The sequence below is a fragment of the Pongo abelii genome, chromosome 18 (assembly GCF_028885655.2).
Source record: "Pongo abelii isolate AG06213 chromosome 18, NHGRI_mPonAbe1-v2.0_pri, whole genome shotgun sequence".
NCBI lineage: Eukaryota > Metazoa > Chordata > Mammalia > Primates > Hominidae > Pongo > Pongo abelii.
In genome coordinates, this window is record NC_072003.2 from 20,920,148 (window position 1) to 20,938,938 (window position 18,791).

At 43.5% G+C, this 18,791-nt stretch overlaps 1 protein-coding gene across 12 annotated transcripts in view; it reads left to right on the plus strand.

Moving 5' to 3' along the window:
- The first annotated feature begins 2,038 nt into the window (after positions 1-2,038).
- The window catches only part of LOC129050876 (ubiquitin carboxyl-terminal hydrolase 31-like), a 47,238-nt gene continuing 30,485 nt past the window's right edge, over positions 2,039-18,791 (plus strand). For 4 of the 12 annotated variants that reach the window (XM_063717644.1, XM_063717643.1, XM_063717639.1 and 1 more), the window contains exon 1: positions 2,050-2,786. In XM_063717644.1, the coding sequence (XP_063573714.1) occupies positions 2,178-2,786 (609 nt within the window). In that variant the 5' untranslated portion in view covers positions 2,050-2,177. Of the gene's footprint in view, positions 2,787-18,791 lie in introns of all 12 variants that reach the window. The other 8 variants (XR_010137828.1, XR_010137827.1, XM_054534402.2 and 5 more) reach the window with 4 other exon arrangements.

Here is an 18,791-nt window from a genome sequence, read left to right on the forward strand (position 1 = left end):
CTTAGAATGGAGATGGAGCTATGAAGTAACCAGGGGTGGCATTATCAGTCCCACATGGGGAAACCAAGACTCAGCATGACCACTGGAGTGTTCAGGGTCACCTGAGGGTATTGGTGATGGAGGGTAGGGTGAGACAAGATCCCAGGAATTCTGATGCTGGGTCCAGAGTTAGTGAAGTAAGAGGAGTGGCACATTTTTAAGACTTGGAACTGAAGAAAGTGGTGAGAAACTTAGATGCTTTTCTTATTTTTATTATTCTACGTAAAGAACTTTCTACAGCACTAAAGTGAATAGTTCCGTTGAGTTGTCCAGCCCTGACCCTTGATCTCAATGCCCATCAGCGGCCTCAGACTTGGGCTTTCTTGTAGGCTGCTAGACCACCAGATGTGTGTGACAGGCACATCCTCCAAGGGAGAGGGAACAGCTCCAGCAAAGGCCCTGGAGTCTGGATCAAACTGCCCAGAAGTTGAGGGCCATTGCATTCACATTTTAGTGTGAATAATCAGATGGCTTTCTTCCTGGTGTCCGGATAAGAATTTTGACTAAGAGGAGAGTGGAGGCAATTAGGGACAGTGCAGAGCACCCTGGAGATGTCATCATAGAGCCCTACTTACAAAGGGGAGGGAGGTCAAAGGTAAAAACCATTTACTTTGAAACGTGGTGTAAGGTGGCCTTCATGTTTTAAAAAGGAGGAAGGGCTCTCCCTTCCCTGATTTCTCTCGTCTGCCTCAGGACTCAGACTAGCCCTTTTAGCAGAGGGAAGCCTATAGAGAGGAGGTCATGTACTAGTTGATTTTGGACTAAAGGCATCCCAAAGATGTACTATTTTTTGCTCCCTGCACTATTTTTTTTTAATGGAACCAACGTTTAAAAATAGGATTTCTGCCTTCTCTTAAAACATCAGATGATCTGGTAATGCTGAGCTCCTGTTCTCACATGGGAACAACTGGCTGGAGCTGAGTGGCAGCCATCTCTTTAGAAAGACGTTAATTTGAAGTTTGCTATAGTCCCCATCATTCCTTATATTTCCCCCAACACTGAGACCCAAGTCACTTGAAAGTCAATATGATAATTCAAACACCAGGATTCTTCACTCATTTGTGGGTTTGTGACCTGTGATATTGTGGATTCGTGACCTTTGGTTTAGAGGTCAAGTATAGGGGTTGTGAATAAAACTTGTGTTTGAATCAGATAAGAACTGTACCAATCTCAAAGACGGTGAATTAAAGATTAAAGAAAATATTGCATGCTTGGCATAATGTGTGGAACACAACAGCTATTGTAAACACCCAGTAGGAATGTAAGCTCCAAGAGGGCAGGTAGAAACCATGCTAATTTAATCCACTGGGGATATGACATTTGATTCCAATTTAATAGATTTAATTCTTTGCAATATCCCCAGTAACTGTTGAATGAATGAGTGAGTGAATGAATGAATGGATGGATGGATGATGGGAGAGCCCGGCGGAGTTTTAAAGGCTGGAATGAAAAGGAAGGTAGTTATGATAACAGCGTTTCGCTGGGACTCCAAGGTGCAGCCAGGAAGAAAAGCCCGCTGGGACGTGCCAGGGTCTGTGACTGCGCTCCTCTGGCACCCTGACGGTAGGTATCTGCAACGTCCCTTGGGAGCCAGACAGGGCTGACTTGCCCAGGACCTGTCAGGGCCATGTCCACCAGCTCTTGCACGGTCTGGTAACTGACAGCATCCTGATTCCTGCACGTTCCCGCCTCTGCCATCTGATCAGCAAAGACAGAGACCCACCCCAGGGATCCACCATCCAAGGGGAGCCCAGCCTTTTCCTCCAAGCCGGGACCGCGCCCACACTAGACATGGCCTCCCTCGGGCTTCACGCAGCAGCACCGCGCCCGCAGCCTCCAGGCATCGCGTCCGGCTGGAGAGGCAGCTATCGTCCCACAGTGAACATGGCGGCCGAGGCGGCTTCAGCGCGGGGCGGGCGGTGCCAGGAGGCGCGTCACGTGAGCGGCCCAGCTGGGCGGACCGTGCGCGCGCCCGCTGGCCGCCGCTCGCTCGCTGGCGCCGCTGCGCTTTGAGGTGTGTTGGGAGTCGAGCACCCGGGCCCGGTGAGGCGCGGCGCTGCGGGATGCGGCGGCGGCGGCTGTGGCGGGGCCGCGGGCCAGGCGGGCGGGCGCGGTGATGAGTGTCTGCAGCCGCCGCCATGTCCAAGGTAACGGCGCCCGGGTCCGGGCCGCCGGCGGCGGCGAACGGGAAGGAGAAGCGCTCCTTCAGCAAGCGGCTGTTTCCGAGCGGCCGCGCTGGCGGCGGCGGCGCGGGGGGCTCCGGGGCGTCCGTGCCGGCCGCGCCCTCCTCGCCCTCTTCTGCACGCTCGGTGGGCAGCTTCATGAGCCGCGTTCTCAAGACGCTCTCCACGCTCTGGCACTTTAGCTCTGAGAGCGCCGCCCCGGACCGCGGCGGCCTCTGCAGCTGCTTCCCGCCGGGGCCGGCCGCCGCCGTGCCCGCCGCCGCGCCCGCCGCCGCCCGCCTCTCCCGCGCCGCCAAGCCGGTGCCCGGCGTGGCGGGGCTCCGCAACCACTGCAACACGTGCTTCATGAAAGCCATGCTGCAGTGCCTCAGCAACACCGAGCTCTTCGCGGAGTGCCTGGCGCTGGGCCAGTACCCGGCGGGGCGGCCCGAGCCCGAGCCTGACCCCCAGCAGCCTACGGGTGGCGGCGCGCAGGGCCAGGGCGAGGTCACTGAGCAGCTGGCGCACCTGGTGCGGGCCCTCTGGACCCTGGAGTACACCTCGCAGCACAGCCGCGACTTCAAGGTGAGCCCGCGCGCCGCCGCGCCCCGACTGCACCCGGAGCCCCTGGGGCACCTGCCCGCCCAGGTCTTCCTTCCCTCGGTTCCTCTTGGCCTGGCAGGCTTCTGCATTGGTTGCTCCGAGTGGTCTGGGCAATCGACCAGTGATTGTAAGGAGGTTCATTCATTCATTCACTCACTCACTCACTCAACATGTATTTATTGAGAGCTTACTACATACATGCCCATACTCTGTGATAATAGGCAATGGGAGTGACGTTGCAATGAACAAGACTGTCCGCCTTCATGGAACTTGCATTTTTGTGGGGTGGGAGTGTTGAGCATGGGTTCAAATCCTGATTCTGCCACTTACTAGCAATGTGACCTCGGGTAAGTTAAGCAGCCTCTCTGTGCTTACAGTTTCTTCATCTGGGACCTACTTTATAAGGTGGTTGTGAGCTGCAAACAAGTTGATATATTAGGTCGAACACTGTGGAATTATCCATATTTCACCGTTTTTTATTTACAGATTGGCACTTTTATAGGGTTCAACCTGATAAGTAAAATACTTCAATATCGTGTATTTGCTGCTATTATTTTTGTTATTAAAGACTTGAAGAAGTTAACGAGGTAATATCAGATAGTGGTTTGAAGAAAAAAAACCTGCTGATGTGATTGATGTGCTGACAGGCTACTTTTTATTTTTATTTTGTTTTTAGAGACAGGGTCTTGCTCTGTTGCCCAGGCTGGTCTTGAACTCTTGTCCTCAAGCCACCCTCCCCTCTTTGGCCTCCCAAAGTGCTGAGATTACAGGTATGAGCCACTATGCCCAGGCTTTTTTTTTTTTTTTTTTTAAGAGACAGGGTCGCTCTGTATCCGGGTTAGTGTTCAATGGTGCAATCATAGCTTACTGCAGCCTCAAACTTGGGCTCAAGCAATCCTCCCACCTCAGCCTCTGCAGTAGCTGGGACGACAGGTGCCTGCCACCACTCTCAGCTAATTAAAACTTTTTTTTTCTTGTAGAGACAATTCTTGGTATATTGCCTAGGCTGGTCTTGAATTCCTGGCCTCAAGTGATCCTCTCGTCTCGGCCTCCCAAAGTGCTGAGATTATAGGCATGAGGCACCACGTATGGATGCTATGATTCCCTTTAACCCCCATAGTAACTAGTCGTGACCCTTGTGTGCATATTCATGAGCAAATGAATGAGCAGGGAATTAACTTCTCTATTTACTTTACTTTGAGCAATGATGGGAGCAGAGAAAGGCTGTTTCCAAACTCTAGAGAAGGAAATTAAACGCTTTCTTTATTTGAAGGTTATGGCTCTCTGTAGCTGGAAAAGAATAATAGTAAGAACTTATTCCCTGACCAGAGTTGCTCCCAGTAATTACACAGATACATTAAGTTAGAAAGTTCTTTAATCTTCTAAAAATAAGAGTTCCTTTTTAACAGTACAGTGACAACTTGGTGAATCTTCCTCATTTCAGAGTCTTCGTGTCATGGAAGTTATAATAAACTAGGGTAGCTAAGGAAAAGGACAAACTCCTTTAAAAGCAACAGCTAGTGGAAAATATCTACTAGTTAATGATTTCACAATTTTAATAGTGACAGGAAGAAAGGAGAGTAGCTTAATTTCCCTTCAGATGGGAAAGAAAGGAGTATTGGCTGCTTTTTATTTTATATCCAGCTGGAGGAAGGGGTTAGTTACCCTTCAGGTTCTATTGTGATGTCAGGCAGCTGGTTAAGCTGTTGTAGCTGCGGCCACCCCTTCCCAGATTCTGTCAAGCTTCAGAGGGTAGAGCTGGGGGAGGTGGAGGGCATCCAGGGTCAGAGGCTACTCTTTCCCTTTTGAAAATCTGTGAGCCTATGAGTTTTGAATGTAGTGAGACTCCTAGTGCAGCTGAGATCTTGGGCAGGTCACTGAGCCTCAGTTTCCATATTTTCCTTTTCATTGCCACATAGTAATACCATCCTCACAGATTGTGGTGTTTAACAACCATTGACTCCTTTACACCTGAGTGGTGAAAACATTTTAGCAAGAACAACCAACCAACACACCAACCAACCCAGCCTGTGACAGCAGGTCTGGGACATAAGAAAGGGATGCTGGTAGGACAGAGGCATAGAAAGGATCTTGCAAAATATCACCATAGTTAAGTGCTGATGAGAAGTACGCTCCACCTCTACACTTTCACTGGGTCTAGCTTTGCAAGTCTGATTGTTTTATAGCTTACCTTTGATGTGTACATGCTCTAGGGTTTTTTTATTTTTTTATTTTTGTGAGACAGAGTCTCGCTCTGTCACCCAGGCTGGAGTGCAGTGGCATGATCTCGGCTCATTGCAACCTCCACCTCCCGGGTTCAAGCAATTCTCCTGCCTCAGCCTCCCAAGTAGCTGGGATTACAGGCACCCACCACCACACCTGGCTAATTTCTGTATTTTTAGCAGAGACGGGGTTTCACCATGTTGGCTAGGCTGGTCTTGAACTCCTGACCTCTGGTGATCCACCCGCCTCAGCCTCGTGCTAGGATTACAGGCATGAGGCACCATGCCCGGCCATGATGCTCTAAGTTTTGACCACTTGAATTTCAGACTGTTTTTGAAGAGGTGGTATTTATTTATATCTCCAGTGTTCTAGTGCTGGATGACTCACTGAGGAGTATGTCCCGGAGAGGGCACTCACTTCTCAGTATGATACATTCTGTGCCATTGTATCATCATTGAATAACACAATGATAATCCATGTGCCTGGCATTTTGGGGAATGAGTCTTTTACGTAAGTGACTTCTGAGGTAACTACTTATTTGAACATCAGATCCTTACAATTTTAACCTTTTCTTTTGATTAGATGGCTTGATCATATTATTTTGTACTCATTGCCAGGGTGAGAATCCTAGACATACTCATTTGTTCCTTGGTGACTTAGGGTTGTTATGAACATCATTGATTGATCTCCTTTTAGGTAATATGGAGGTTTCTTTTGGGGCTAGTGGGACTACATAGGCCCTATTGAGTGGTTCTGGATTGCTATATTGTTCGAATTCTTATTTCTCCTATGATATTTCCTTTCATTACTCCCTACCATCTTCATGCTAGTTTTCTCTTGCTTTATCCTGTTGCTGGGATCCTGTACCTCCTACTTCCTCCTGTACTTTTCTTCTTTTCTTTTGAGACAGAATCTCACTCTGTCTCCCAGGCTGGAGTGCAGTGGTGTGATCATGGCTCACTGTAGCCTCTATCTCCCAGGCTCAAGTAATCTTCTCACCTCAGCTCCCCGGTGGCCGGGACCACAGGTGTGCGCCACCATGCCTGGCTAATTTTTAAATTTTTGGTAGAAACCAGGTCTCTCTTTGTTGCCTGGGCTGGTCTCAAACTCTTGGCCACAAGTGATCTTTCTGCCTTGGCCTCCCAAAGTGTTGGGATTATAGGCATGAGACACCATGCCCGACTATTTTGCAGTTTCTAATCTGCTTTTTAGTTAAGTAACTAGATAAATGGAATCGGCTCTAAATAAGATTAACTAAACTGAGTTAGAGTCTGAGCGTCTGACTAAATTAAGAAACTTTAGTGTTTTTCCATTTTAATGTCAACTTTTTAATTTTTTATTTTATTTATTTATTTATTTGTTTGTTTGTTTATTTATTTGAGATGCAGCCTTGTTCTGTTGTCCAGGCTGGTGTGCAGTGGCATGATCTCGGCTCACTGCAACCTCCACCTCCCAGGTTCAAGTGATTCTCCTCCTTCAGCCTCATGAGTAGCTGGAATTACAGGCGTGCACCACCACGCCTGGCTAATTTTTGTATTTTTAGTAGAGACAGGGTTTCACCCTGTTGGCCAGGCTGGTCTCGAACTCCTGACCTCAGGTGATCCATCCACCTCGGCCTCCCAGAGTCCGAGGATTACAGGCGTGAGCTGCCGCGCCCAGCCTAATGTCAACTTTTTGAACAAAGTATGGCATACATACAGAAAAATATATATGTCGTTAGCGTACAGCTTGATGTGTTATCCTAAAGTGATAATTTGTAACCCAGATCAAGAAATAGGACATCTCTAACACTCCAGAAGGTACCCTTTCTGGAATGTTAGACTGTCTTCTAACACCATCCATTAGACCGTCTTCTAACACCATTGATTAAACATAGACTGTCTTCTAACACCATCGATTAGTTTTGTCTGTTGTTGGACTTTATTATGAGTGAAATAAGTATATATTGTTTTAAAAACAGCTTTATTGAGATACAGTTAACCTACGATTTAATTCATCCATTTAGTGTACAGTTCGATTATATTCTTGGAGTTGTGCAAACATTATCACAATCAATTTTAGAACATTTTAAATTACCCCCCAAAAAACCCCATACTCATTAGCAGTCGCTCCTTATTTCTCTGGAATATTCCAGCCCTACATGAACGCTAAGCTACATTGTGTCTCTATCTAGTCTGGACATTTCAGATAAAAGGAATCATATATGTGGCCTTTTGCGTCTGGCTTCTTTCACTTAGCATGATATTTTCAAGATTAATCGTCTTGTAGTATATATCATACTACATTCCTTTTTATAGCTGCAAAATATTCTATTATATGAATATTTCACATTTTGTTTATTCATCTGCTGATGGACATTTGAGTTGTTTCTACTTTGGCTATTATAAATAATGCTGCTGTGAACATTCACGTACAGATTTTTATGTGGAGATGTGTTTTTGTTCCTCGGGTATATTTTAGAGATGGAATTGCTGGGTCATATGGTAATTGTGTTTAATTGTTTGAGGAGCTGTCAGGCACTTTTCCAATGTTGCCATACCATTTTATTCCCACGAGCACTGTGTGAGGGTTCCAGTTTTTCCATATCCTTATCAACACTTGTTAATGTCTGTCTTTTTCTTTATAGCCATTTGAGTAGGCGTGAAGTGGTATCTCATTGTGGTTTTGGTTTGCAATAAGTATATATTCTTTTGTGTCTGGGTTCTTTTGCTAAAATTTGATAATAGATAACATCTATTTCTGTAAGAGTAGTGTCTAAAGTTTTGTAGGAAACATGGAAAATATATGCAAGTTGAAATAATAAAATTGACTTACTTGCCTTCCCCTCCCCTGTGTGTGTATAACGTAATTGATATCAAACCATATATCCAGATTTTCATCATGTGATCTTTATTTCGTATTGTCTTATGAGTAATTTTCATCATAAAAACTTTTCAGATCATTATATGAAGGTACTATAACCTATTTTTGGGCATGTAGATGGCTTCTGGTTGTAATGAATGTATATTGTACACTAATCTTTCACTTTTGATCATTTCTTGAGGCTATATAAAACGAAATTCCTTTCAGTAGTTACCTATTTCAAAGGCTCTTAAATCATATTATTACCTTATTTACAGAAGGATTTTACCACTAGCATTGTTAAGAATGTGTGGTACCCCACTGTTGTAATTAAAAAAGAAATCTTTAAGTTGCTAAGTAGAAAATAGCATTTCATTGTTTTAATTTGCATTTCTTTGGTTAATAGGGAGAACAGCTTGATCTATTCTTTGAAGTTACTATGTGATAGTAGCATTTTGATACTAGGGAATAGCCCTATTTTGATTTCACACTCTTCTCTTTGTTTACTGTCTGTATATTCACACACTCATCCATTTAGCATCCACATAAGACAGGCAGGTGACCAAGGCCTGAACTGACTAGAATTGGTAAAGATGGGGCCGGGCCCGGCCAGGCCTAGGCTGGAAAGGTTCTAAATTGTACTTTGCTAGGAGAAGACTGGAGCCAGGATGAGCTGGAGGTGTCTGTGCTGGTTTTTAGGAGATCTGATTCTTGTGTCCAGGATTGAAAGAATGAGCGGAGGCTGTGATTGATTGGAGGCCTAAGAGTCAGCCTGGCTTGCCTGTCAAGTATCCATAGGGTTGGCTGTGTAGAATGCCACAGCAGGTCTGTGACTTGCAAGCGTCTCAGGCAGTTAAAATTTACTGGGAGTACTCTGGGTTTATGGCGATGTGAATGCATAATTTATAGTGAAACTTGCTGGATCTGCTTATGAATAGTCTCCCTTAGTTACTACTAAGTGATGTTGCAGTTATAAAAATGCAATAGCAGAATAATGAGTCAATGCAAGGTTATTTCCAGAATATTTTGGATCCCCTTATAAAATCGGCTTCAGTCAAAAACATTTTAGGTCTGTTGTAATAAAATGTCAATATATTCAAAATCAAGAGGATTTTGCCTCTTGTGTGTGTATATATAATCTGTGTGTGTTTATAGAAGAAATATATGCATCTTTGGCTTAGGGGTAGTTCAAGGCCTTATCTCATTTTTCCTCTAGTCCTTGCCTTTCCCACCTTATTCTGCCTCCTGGGATGTATAGGTCACTTTACTTCCACTTCGGAGAGGAGCACCACTCAGTGAAGAACATTGATTGGCTCTTGTGCTGTGGGCAGGGTCATTGTGCTGAGTTCGTAAGTCTGTATGTTCCTCCTCTACCTTCTTTTACTTGCTCAGAAAGCTGCCACTGCCATTCTTTTTTCCTCTTCCTAGGGTTAAGCATTCATCTCCCACCACCTGGCAAGCCAGGATGGCCTCAAAAGGCCACTGGATGTAGCTGTAGGGATACATTCTTTTTCTCTCTCTAATTTTCCTTTGATGCTGGCTGCTGTCTCTTTCCCCAGTGGTTAAGATCCAGAGGTTGGTTTGGGCTTTGGGTTTAGAGTTACTATAAATGGAAAACTTTGGTTTAAAGCTCCATAGGTCTGTCTCTTGTTTTTAAACAGCCTGAGATATCATTGACACATAAAAATTGTGTATATTTAAAGTGTACAACTTGGTGCTTTTTAAACCCTCAACCATTTGTAATGTTTCATGACAGGAATATATAATAATTTATTAGATATTTAGGTGGCTTTTCAGTTTTAACTTTAATTCTTTCAGATTATCATTCTTCCTGTATGATGATCAACTTGCATTGGGACTGGACGTTTGCTTTTTTGTGTTGATTGTAAGTCAAAATTTCCCCCCTTCCTCCTTAAAAAAAGGGTTTGTTTTACTATAGTTTTGAATGGTAGATTGTGTTGGAAAAATGAGAAAGGGTCCAAAAAGAAGATACTTTTGAGTTACTTGAGTTAGTTGATTGGGTAGTTAAATACATTTTGGTGACCTGAGCTGACTCTAAACTTGGAGTCAGCAAGTCTTGGCCACTTAAGTTGTGCGGGGAAGGATGAACTATTGGTGGAATTAATCTTCACCAGAAGAGCAGCTTGAGCATTTAAGGTGAAGAACACCCCCTTTACATTACTGATGAGAGACAGATGGAGTTCCCTGAAGCCAGATCTTTGTCTCTGGTGTGTTTGCTTTCTCTAGCATCCTGGGACACTTGGGCAGGACATAGTTCTTCACGTGCTGCAACTTGATCATTCTACATTGTCTGCATTCCTCCTTATTTCTCAAATAACATGCCAATTAGATAAACGGCATTTTTGTTTCTGGGCCATATTTCAGTCATAGGAAGAAATACAAATTGCAACAAAACAAAAACTGCTTAACAAGGATTTATTTAAGAGCAGATAAATTCCCTGAAGCCTCAGGGTTGGTGCAGCTGTAGTTTAGTCGTGCTTTATGTCTAACTGAGAATTGACATTTAGAATGAAGAACCTGAGCCCTGTATGATGCTGAGTCCTATATGGGGACAAATCATTTTAAGGTACTTTGTTGAAGAAGGATTATGGGCAAAAATATTTTAAGGCTTTTTTAATCAGCTGAGGTTGAAGAATAGTGGTAACTGGCCGGGCACGGTGGCTCATGCCTATAATCCCAGCACTGTGGGAGGCTGAGGCAGGCGGCTCACTTGAGGTCAGGAGTTTGAGACCAGCCTGGCCAACATGGTAAAACCCGTCTCTACAAAAAATACAAAAATTAGCAGGGCATGGTGATATGCGCCTGTAATCCCAGCTACTTGGAAGGCTGAGGCAGGAGAATCGCTTGAACTCGGGAGGCGGAGGTCGCAGTGAGCTGAGATTGTGCCACTGCACTCCAGCCTGGGGGACAAAGTGAGACTGTCTCAAAAAAAAAAAAAGAAAAAAGAAGAGTGGTAACTTTGAAAAGTTACTTTGTTTCTCTGAGGCTAAGTTTTTTCATCCATAAATAAGAATACAGCATAGGGAATTTCCTAAGGGTGAGTTTATTTATTTTATTTTATTATTTTTTTGAGACAGAGCCTTGCAGTGTTGCCCAGGCTGCAGTGCGGTGATGCGATCTCAGTTGACTGCAACCTCCGCCTCCTGGGTTCAAGTGACCCTCCTGCCTCAGCCTCTAGAGTAGCTGGGATTACAGGCATGAGCCACTGCACCCAGCCATTAAGGGTGAATTTTATAGAAAATAACATCTATAAGCAATAAGCATAATGCCCGATACAGTATAAGCGCTCAATAAGTATTAACTGTTATTGTTACCCTTTGCACCAAGCATTGTATTTGCTAGGTATTGGGGAAGTAATATTGAGTAAGACATTATTCCTGTTCACTGTCTAGTGATGCATGTGAGATGGTATGTCCTGGAGATATGAATAAAACGTAATGTAAGAAGTCATATAATGCGCTTATGACAAAGGAGCCTCCCATAAGTTTTGGTGCTTTTGGAAGTGAAACTCGAGCTTTTCCAATGTGGCTGTGTTTGTTCTCAGACTTGGCTTCACATTAGAAATAGTCATTAAAAATAAGACACACTTGAAAAAAAAATTAGCAGTGTGCTGCTGCCAGGACATGGTTTCTATTTTTAACTTTCCCCAGGTAATTCTAATGTGCAGCCAGGATAGAGAACTAATGCTTTAGATATTTTCTCGTTTTCTTTCTCTTTGGCATTTTTAAGGATTGTGTAGTATCACAGGGTGATTCTTTTCTTTTTTTATTCTATTTTTCAAAACTAACATAATAGCATCTGTACAGAGTTTTAGACTTTACAAAATGCTTTTATGATCTCATTAAAGCCTTACAGTAATCCTTTTAGAAAAGCATTACTATCACCATTCCCATTTTGCAGAAAAGATGACTGAGGCTCAGAGAAGCACATGTTAAGTAAAAAATGGTAGAAAGTTTGGGCGCAGAGACTGACATCTGTAATCCCAGCACTTTGAGAGGCTGAAATGGGAGGATCACTTGAAGTCAGGAGTTCGAGACCAGCCTGGCCAACATGGTGAAACCCCATCTCTACTAAAAATACAAAAATTAGCGGGACGTGGTGGCGTGCACCTGTAGTCCCAGCTACTTGGAGGCTGAGGCAGGAGAATTGCTTGAACCCGGGAGGCGGAGGTTGCAGTGAGCTGAGATCACACTACTGCGCTCCAGCCTGGGCAGAGAGAGACTCCATCTCAACAACAATAACAACAACAACAACAACAACAAAAATAAGAAAAGGAAAAAAATCAAAAGTAGTAGAATGAGAACTTGAACTCTGGTATTCATAATCCAGTCTTTCTTTTTCTACTGCATTTCTAGCAGAAAGTTTTTACCATTGTGTAAATACTTACTTGGAGGTCTTCTCTTGCTACTTGTATAATCAGTTGGGACAACTTTTGCTCCTTGTTTGTCTGGCTGAATCCACTTATAGGATATTCCTTTCACTATTTCTCCCTTTTTTCCTGGCTCTTGACCATACTTCAACCCTTAGTTTTGTGGTTTCAAGAGTCAGTTATAATTTCTTGAAATGCAGTAACCATTACTCAACCCCTTTATTATAGCCTTTTCTTTTAGGTGAGGAATGCATACTTTACTAGTCGTTATTCAGCAATGAGTCTTTGCCACTAGGTCTTTGTGGTACATATGAATTTGCTTAAAATCTGACACTAATCTTACAGCAGTGCAGATATTCTTTGCTATGCAAATCTGTTTGGTTCCTGAGTTTGCATCCTGAGAACTTGGATATGATGGACACCTATACTTGAGTTATCCTATGCTTGGCCCTTGTGCCTGGAAGGATCAGGAGCTCTGTACAGGTTGACCCTCCTAAATCTGACAATCTGAAATCTGAAATGCTCCAAAATTTGAAACTTTCTGAGCACTCACATGATGCTCAAAAGAAATGCTCATTGGAGCATTTTGGATTTTGAATTTTCAAATTTGGGATACTCAGCTGGTAAGTATAATACAAATAATCAGAAATCTGAAAAAAATATGAACTCTGAAATACCTATGGTTCTGAGCATTTTGGATAAGGGATACTCAACCTGTACCAGGAATAACATGCTTTTCTCTGTGGCCAAATGTGAACAGAGTCCAAGGAATGTGTGTGGCATTTGCTCCTGTCCTCATCAGGTTGTCTTTCCATCCTGGATGGAAGCCCCCTTTCCCTGTGCCTCATTTCTCTCTCCTCTCCCACCAGGGTCCCCTGCTTATCTTTCTGAGGAGGGAGAGTGGTTTGAAGGGTGTGGTGGAGGGCATTCCAGCCCTAGGGGAAGTACATATGAAAGCCTAGAGGCCTTAGGGTCCCTTTCAAGGGGCTGTTGCCCCAGCCAGCAAATATTAGGGGCCTCTCAGTCTTATTTGTCTCCTCTCCCCTCAGAGGAGAAGATAAGGAGGAAGAATAGATGAAGGGCACAGAAGGCCCTATTTATTCTGTGTCCTAGTATGTCATACTATTGCATGGACACTATATTACCATTTTTTCATGAGTCGTATCTGTTTTTACAGTGTTCATCTATTTGTACAAATTTTATCCCTTATGTTTTAGCTAATTATTCTTCATCAACTTAGTAGGCGTCCTGAAAGTAAAATTCAAACGATGAAACTTTTCTCAAGACAAGCGCTTATTATTTTATTTCCAGCAGCAGCCCATAAACCAGATTTCACTTTTAGATACTACCCAGCTGTTTGCATTTCATCTGTTTCTTTTTCTAAAAATGTAAATACTATTGTCCTCTTGAGTTCTTCTGTTTTTGTTTGTTTGTTTGTTTTTGTTTTTGTCCATGATCACTGGAAACAAATTTTGTGTTTCTTCTGGCATAGAATCAAAGAAAGTGGGCAATGATTGGGTTTGATGAGTCTTGCAAGCTACCCTTCTTCCCAAAAGAGAAGTCCAACTCCCGATCATTCATGTCAGACCAGTATTGCCACATCCATTTCCCATGGGTGGAAGTCACCAGTGACCGACCGTTGCTTTTTCTTCTTTTTCCTGGAGTTAGGTGAAGGATGTCTTGGACCAGTCAGTATCTTTTCCCTGGAGCCTGGGATGCTTCAACCTCTTTACTAGGGCTCTACAGGAAGAAAGACCCTCATGTCTCATTTTATGGCTCTTTTCTTTTCTGACCCATGTTTCCAACTCTTTTTTTTTTTTTTTTCTCTAAGGGAAAAAAATAAAAACATTCTCTCTTTGAAGGGTAAGGAGAAATTTTATGAAACTTGAACACCCAGTAACTGTTTTGCCTTTTACTTTATTATTTAGTAACTATATGCTAAGGATCATCCCAACTGAGGGGAAAATAGGAGCAGGGGTCAAACTTGTTTATAGTAGGATGTATAGGATTTAAGCCAGGAGACCAAGAGACTCAGTTTAATATTTTTTTCCAAACAGAAACACTATACCCAAATTCTGTAAAATAGACACAAATATGTAAGATTAATTTTAAGAAGGTGCATGTTTTATTTTTTGTTTTCTTTTCTATTTTTTTTTATTTATTTTAAATAGAGATGGGGTCTCGATATGTTGCCCAGGTTGGTCTAGAACTGGGCTCAAGCCATCCTCCTGCCTTGGCCTCCCAGTGTGCTGAGATTACAAGCATAAGCCAGCACACCTGGCCCACATTCTGTTTTCTATAGAAATGACATAAATAATTTCTCAGATTGTAGCAATGCTTCTATTTACAGAGGACATTGATAATCAACTTTTTCAAAACTGCAAACATACAGAAAGATTAATTTAGGACATCAAATAAACTAAGGTTTAATTATGAAAAAAGATCATAAAAGGCAAATCAAAGCAACATCAGATGTGACCAAAAACGTATACCAGATCACTTGCCGGGACTCTTGGGGAAGGGCTTGGGTGAAGATTTGGGATGCAGGGGTCTCATCTGCTCATTTGATGAACCAGGATTCGAATCACAGGTTCAGTGAGTTGCCTCTGATAACCAGTGGTTTGTGGCAGAGCCGGAGCTTGAGCTTAGGATTCTTGACTCCTACTGCTTTTCTTTTTTCTGTGATACATACTAAAGGATTGGCCATTAGATTCTTCTGTGTTTTGTTTTGTCTGGGGAAGAGGTAAGATAAGTAGTCCCCTGGGTATCTGCAGTGGGAATAAGTTACCATTGTGAGGGGTAAAAAGAGGCAGAAAGAGGACCTTTTGTGTTTGTGTATTGAGATTTTCTTTTCCTTAAATTTTCTTTAGGGTCTGATATAGTGATTTAGGGTGGGGTTGACCCAGAATGGTTTTTGCCCTAGTTACGAGGATTGTGGACGTTCTGTTACCTGTTTGGTCGTGCCCAACAAACATGTTGTTGAGCAGCCTTGGCACTCTGCCTTAGAACACAGCAGTTGGTGGATAAGTGTGGATGAGTTGAAGTGATAGTGGACAGAAGCGTAAATAAATTTAATGCAGTCTTGATAATTGAATGTAGTCTCCACCCTGAAATCTGAATGGATGCTGTGTATAAAATATCTGCTTTGAAATGTGAGGAAGAGTTTGATTTCAGTTAATTTGTTAGGAATGTCTATGCTGAAACTTTTTTTTTTTTCTATTTTTTCCCCATTGGGAGTCAATTAAGAGAGAGGATTCAGAACAGAAGCTTGCTGTACTTCTGACAGTTTGTGTGGCCCAACTCTATGCTATGAGATTGTCATTACCCCTGTTACACCTAAGAGCTCCTCTTGGCAGTTGTCCTCTACTTTCTTTACAAAATAAACTCAAAAAACCAGGTTCCCTGCTTTCCTATCGCTAGTTTATCTGCATCCAGGACTATCTTTACCTCCTTCTCTTCCATCTCTCCTACCTACCTTCTGTTTAAGGCCAGTTCCTCTGCAGCCTCTTTTAAATCAATCTCTCCTTTTCCCCTTACCAAAGAATCACCTTTTTTTTTTTTTTTGAGTAAGGGTCTTGCTCCATTGCCCAGGCTGGAGTGCAGTGATGCGATCTCAGCTCACTGCAATCTCCACCTCCCAGGTTCAAGCAACTCTCCTGCCTCAGTCGCCTAAGTAGTTGGGATTACAGGCGCCCACCACCACGCCTGGCTAACTTCTGTATTTTTAGTAGAAATGGGGTTTCACCATGTTGGTGAGGCTGATGTTGAACTCCTGACCTCAGGTCATCCACCCACCTCAGCCTCCCAAAGTGCTGGGATTACAGGTTTGAGCCACTGTACCCAGCCTGAAGAATCATCTTTATTCAGATATCTCCTTTCTGTTAGCTCCTTCCCTTAGCCTGTGGGTCCCTCTGCTCCTGAAGGTCCCCTCCAGATGGTCACAGCATCTTTCCTCCATCCTTGTATAACTGAGCTCCTTGGTGATCAAGAATGATCTCTGGCAGTCATTCAAACCCTTGCCTTGTTTCTTTTAACCCTCTCTGATAAATATTCTGCTTCATTGAGATTACATGAGCAAGCAACCTCTTAATTTGCTGTTCTAGAGGATCTGCCTCAGAGCCTGCCTGACTTGCCTTTTCTGCAGTAGTTTTCATTGTTGCTTCCGCCTCCGTGGAGGTTTGTCTGTCCTCACTTGTATGATGCCACTCTCTCTCTCCTGGCTGCCACCTCTTTGCTTCTTCACGGGCAGCTTTTCTGTGACCTTTTCCAGTGTTCAAGATTCTGTCCCAGCTGCTTCCCCTTCTTACCAGATGTTCCCTGGGTTCTGTCTCATGTGATAGGCGTGTGCTGCTCTGATTCAAATTTCCAGCTCAAATCTGTTTCCCGAGCACCAGATTTAACCTCACTTGGGATCATGTTGATACCTCAAATGCAGCTTGTTCAAAACTGTGGTCCCCTAATCTCTTCCTCTGTTCCTGGTTCATTACCTACTTAAGTCAGAAATGGGAGACCTTGGTGTCATCTGCTTTCCTCTTTCGATCCGTCAGTATAGTGACACCTACATGTTTGTCTTACATCCCGAGTCAACCAAGGTTTCATTAGTGCTAATGATGTTTTTTATCAATTCTTTTTTTTTTGGGGGACGGAGTTTCACTCTTGTTGCCCAGGCTGGAGTGCAATGGCGTGATCTCGGCTCACCGCAACCTCCACCTCCCGGGTTCAAGCAATTCTCCTGCTTCAGCCTCTTGAGTAGCTGGGACTACAGCCATGCACCACCATGCCTGGCTAATTTTGTATTTTTAGTAGAGACGGGATTTCTCCATGTTGGTCAGGCTGGTCTTCAACTCCCGACCTCAGGTGATCTGCCCACCTCAGCCTCCCAAAGTGCTGGGATTACAGGTATGAGCCACCGCACCCAGCTATTCATTTTTTTTAAATTAGGAAATCTTCTCTTCTGTAGCTCACATTCTTCCATTATACATACTAATGCCTTTGGTTTTGATTCTTCTAAATGAGGGGAACATAAGGCCATAAGCCAAACCATTTCAAGATGGAATAAGATTTTTTTTAAATTATTTTTCTTTTTATTGAGATGGAGTTTCACTCTTCTCACCTAAGCTGGAGTGCAATGGTGCGTTCTCAGCTCACTGCAACCTCCGCCTCCCGGGTTCAAGCATTTCTCCTGCCTCAGCCTCCCAAGTAGCTGGGATTACAGGCATGTGCCACCACGCCCGACTAATTTTGTGTTAGTAGAGATGGAGTTTCACCATGTTGGTCAGGCTGATTTTGAACTCTTGACCTCAGGTGATCCACCTGTCTCAGCCTCCCAAAGTGCTGGGATTACAGGCGTGAGCCACCATGCCTGGGCCGTTTACATATATATAATGCTAAAGGGAGATAGACATGAAGACTGAGGAAAAAGCACTTGGATTTGGTGATTTAGTGGGGAGGTTTTGTACCGTGGTGAAGACTTCCCATCACGCCTGTTCCTCCTTGTGTACCTGTTTCTGAGATGGCATCCAGTGGTCCCTTCCAGGTATTTGAAACTTTGTTGCTATCAGGATCCTTCTCCCTTGCTCATTTTATTCAGTAAGTTGTGTCAGTGACACCTCCGTATTCTCTGTGATATCCCTTTGTTTTTTTCCTCCCGAATCTGAATCTCAAGATCTATAAATGAATATTTTCTTGTTGATTCACATCAAACTGATCATCAGATTGTGATGCAAATCGCAAATCTGTTCCTTCTTTTCACCTCTGTTATCGTTGTCTTAATTGGAATATAGTAGACAGTTTTTCATTCTCTGGCCTCCTTTATCATTCTTCAACATTTCACACTGTTGATCACCCTTTTCTTCATGAAGCTCTCTTCATTTGACTCTTAGACACCATTCTCCTGATTTTCTCACTACATCTTTGATGGTGTTTTTCTTGGGCTTCTTTGAGCCCCCCACCTAAGTATAGGTTACCTCTGCATTCTGCCCTCTGGCTCGATCTCTTATAGATGATGTCTGGGCACTCTCAGCCTTAGTTGAGGTTTCTACCACCACCCATCTGTTGAATTCCAAATCTTTGTCCTTAGCACAGGCTCCTCCAGTGAGCCCACAGATCTGTATTTTTCAGTTGTTTACCAGATACCTTCCATTCAGAGCTTCCGTAGAACTTTAGCTACAATGGATTCGAAAGGGGGGACTCATTCTGGGAACTCTTTCCTGGACTTCCTCCTTTTTTATTTTCTATCTTGATGCAGGGTACTACCAGTTGCTCATCATCTAGGTAAGACACCTGAGTGACATTAATGCCTCCTTCCTCCCTCTCCACATTCATTAGGTCACAAATCCTATTGATTCTGCCACTCAAATTCCTAAATTTCTCCCAAATCTGCCTTCCCATTCTGTCCTCACTGCTTTAGCTTAGACTGTCATTGTTTCTTGCCTCTTTAGTTTGTTTCCTAACTACTCTCCCATTGTGCAGTTGCCTCCCCTGCTTTCTCTCTTTTTAATTTTTATTTATTTATATATATATATTTTTTGAGA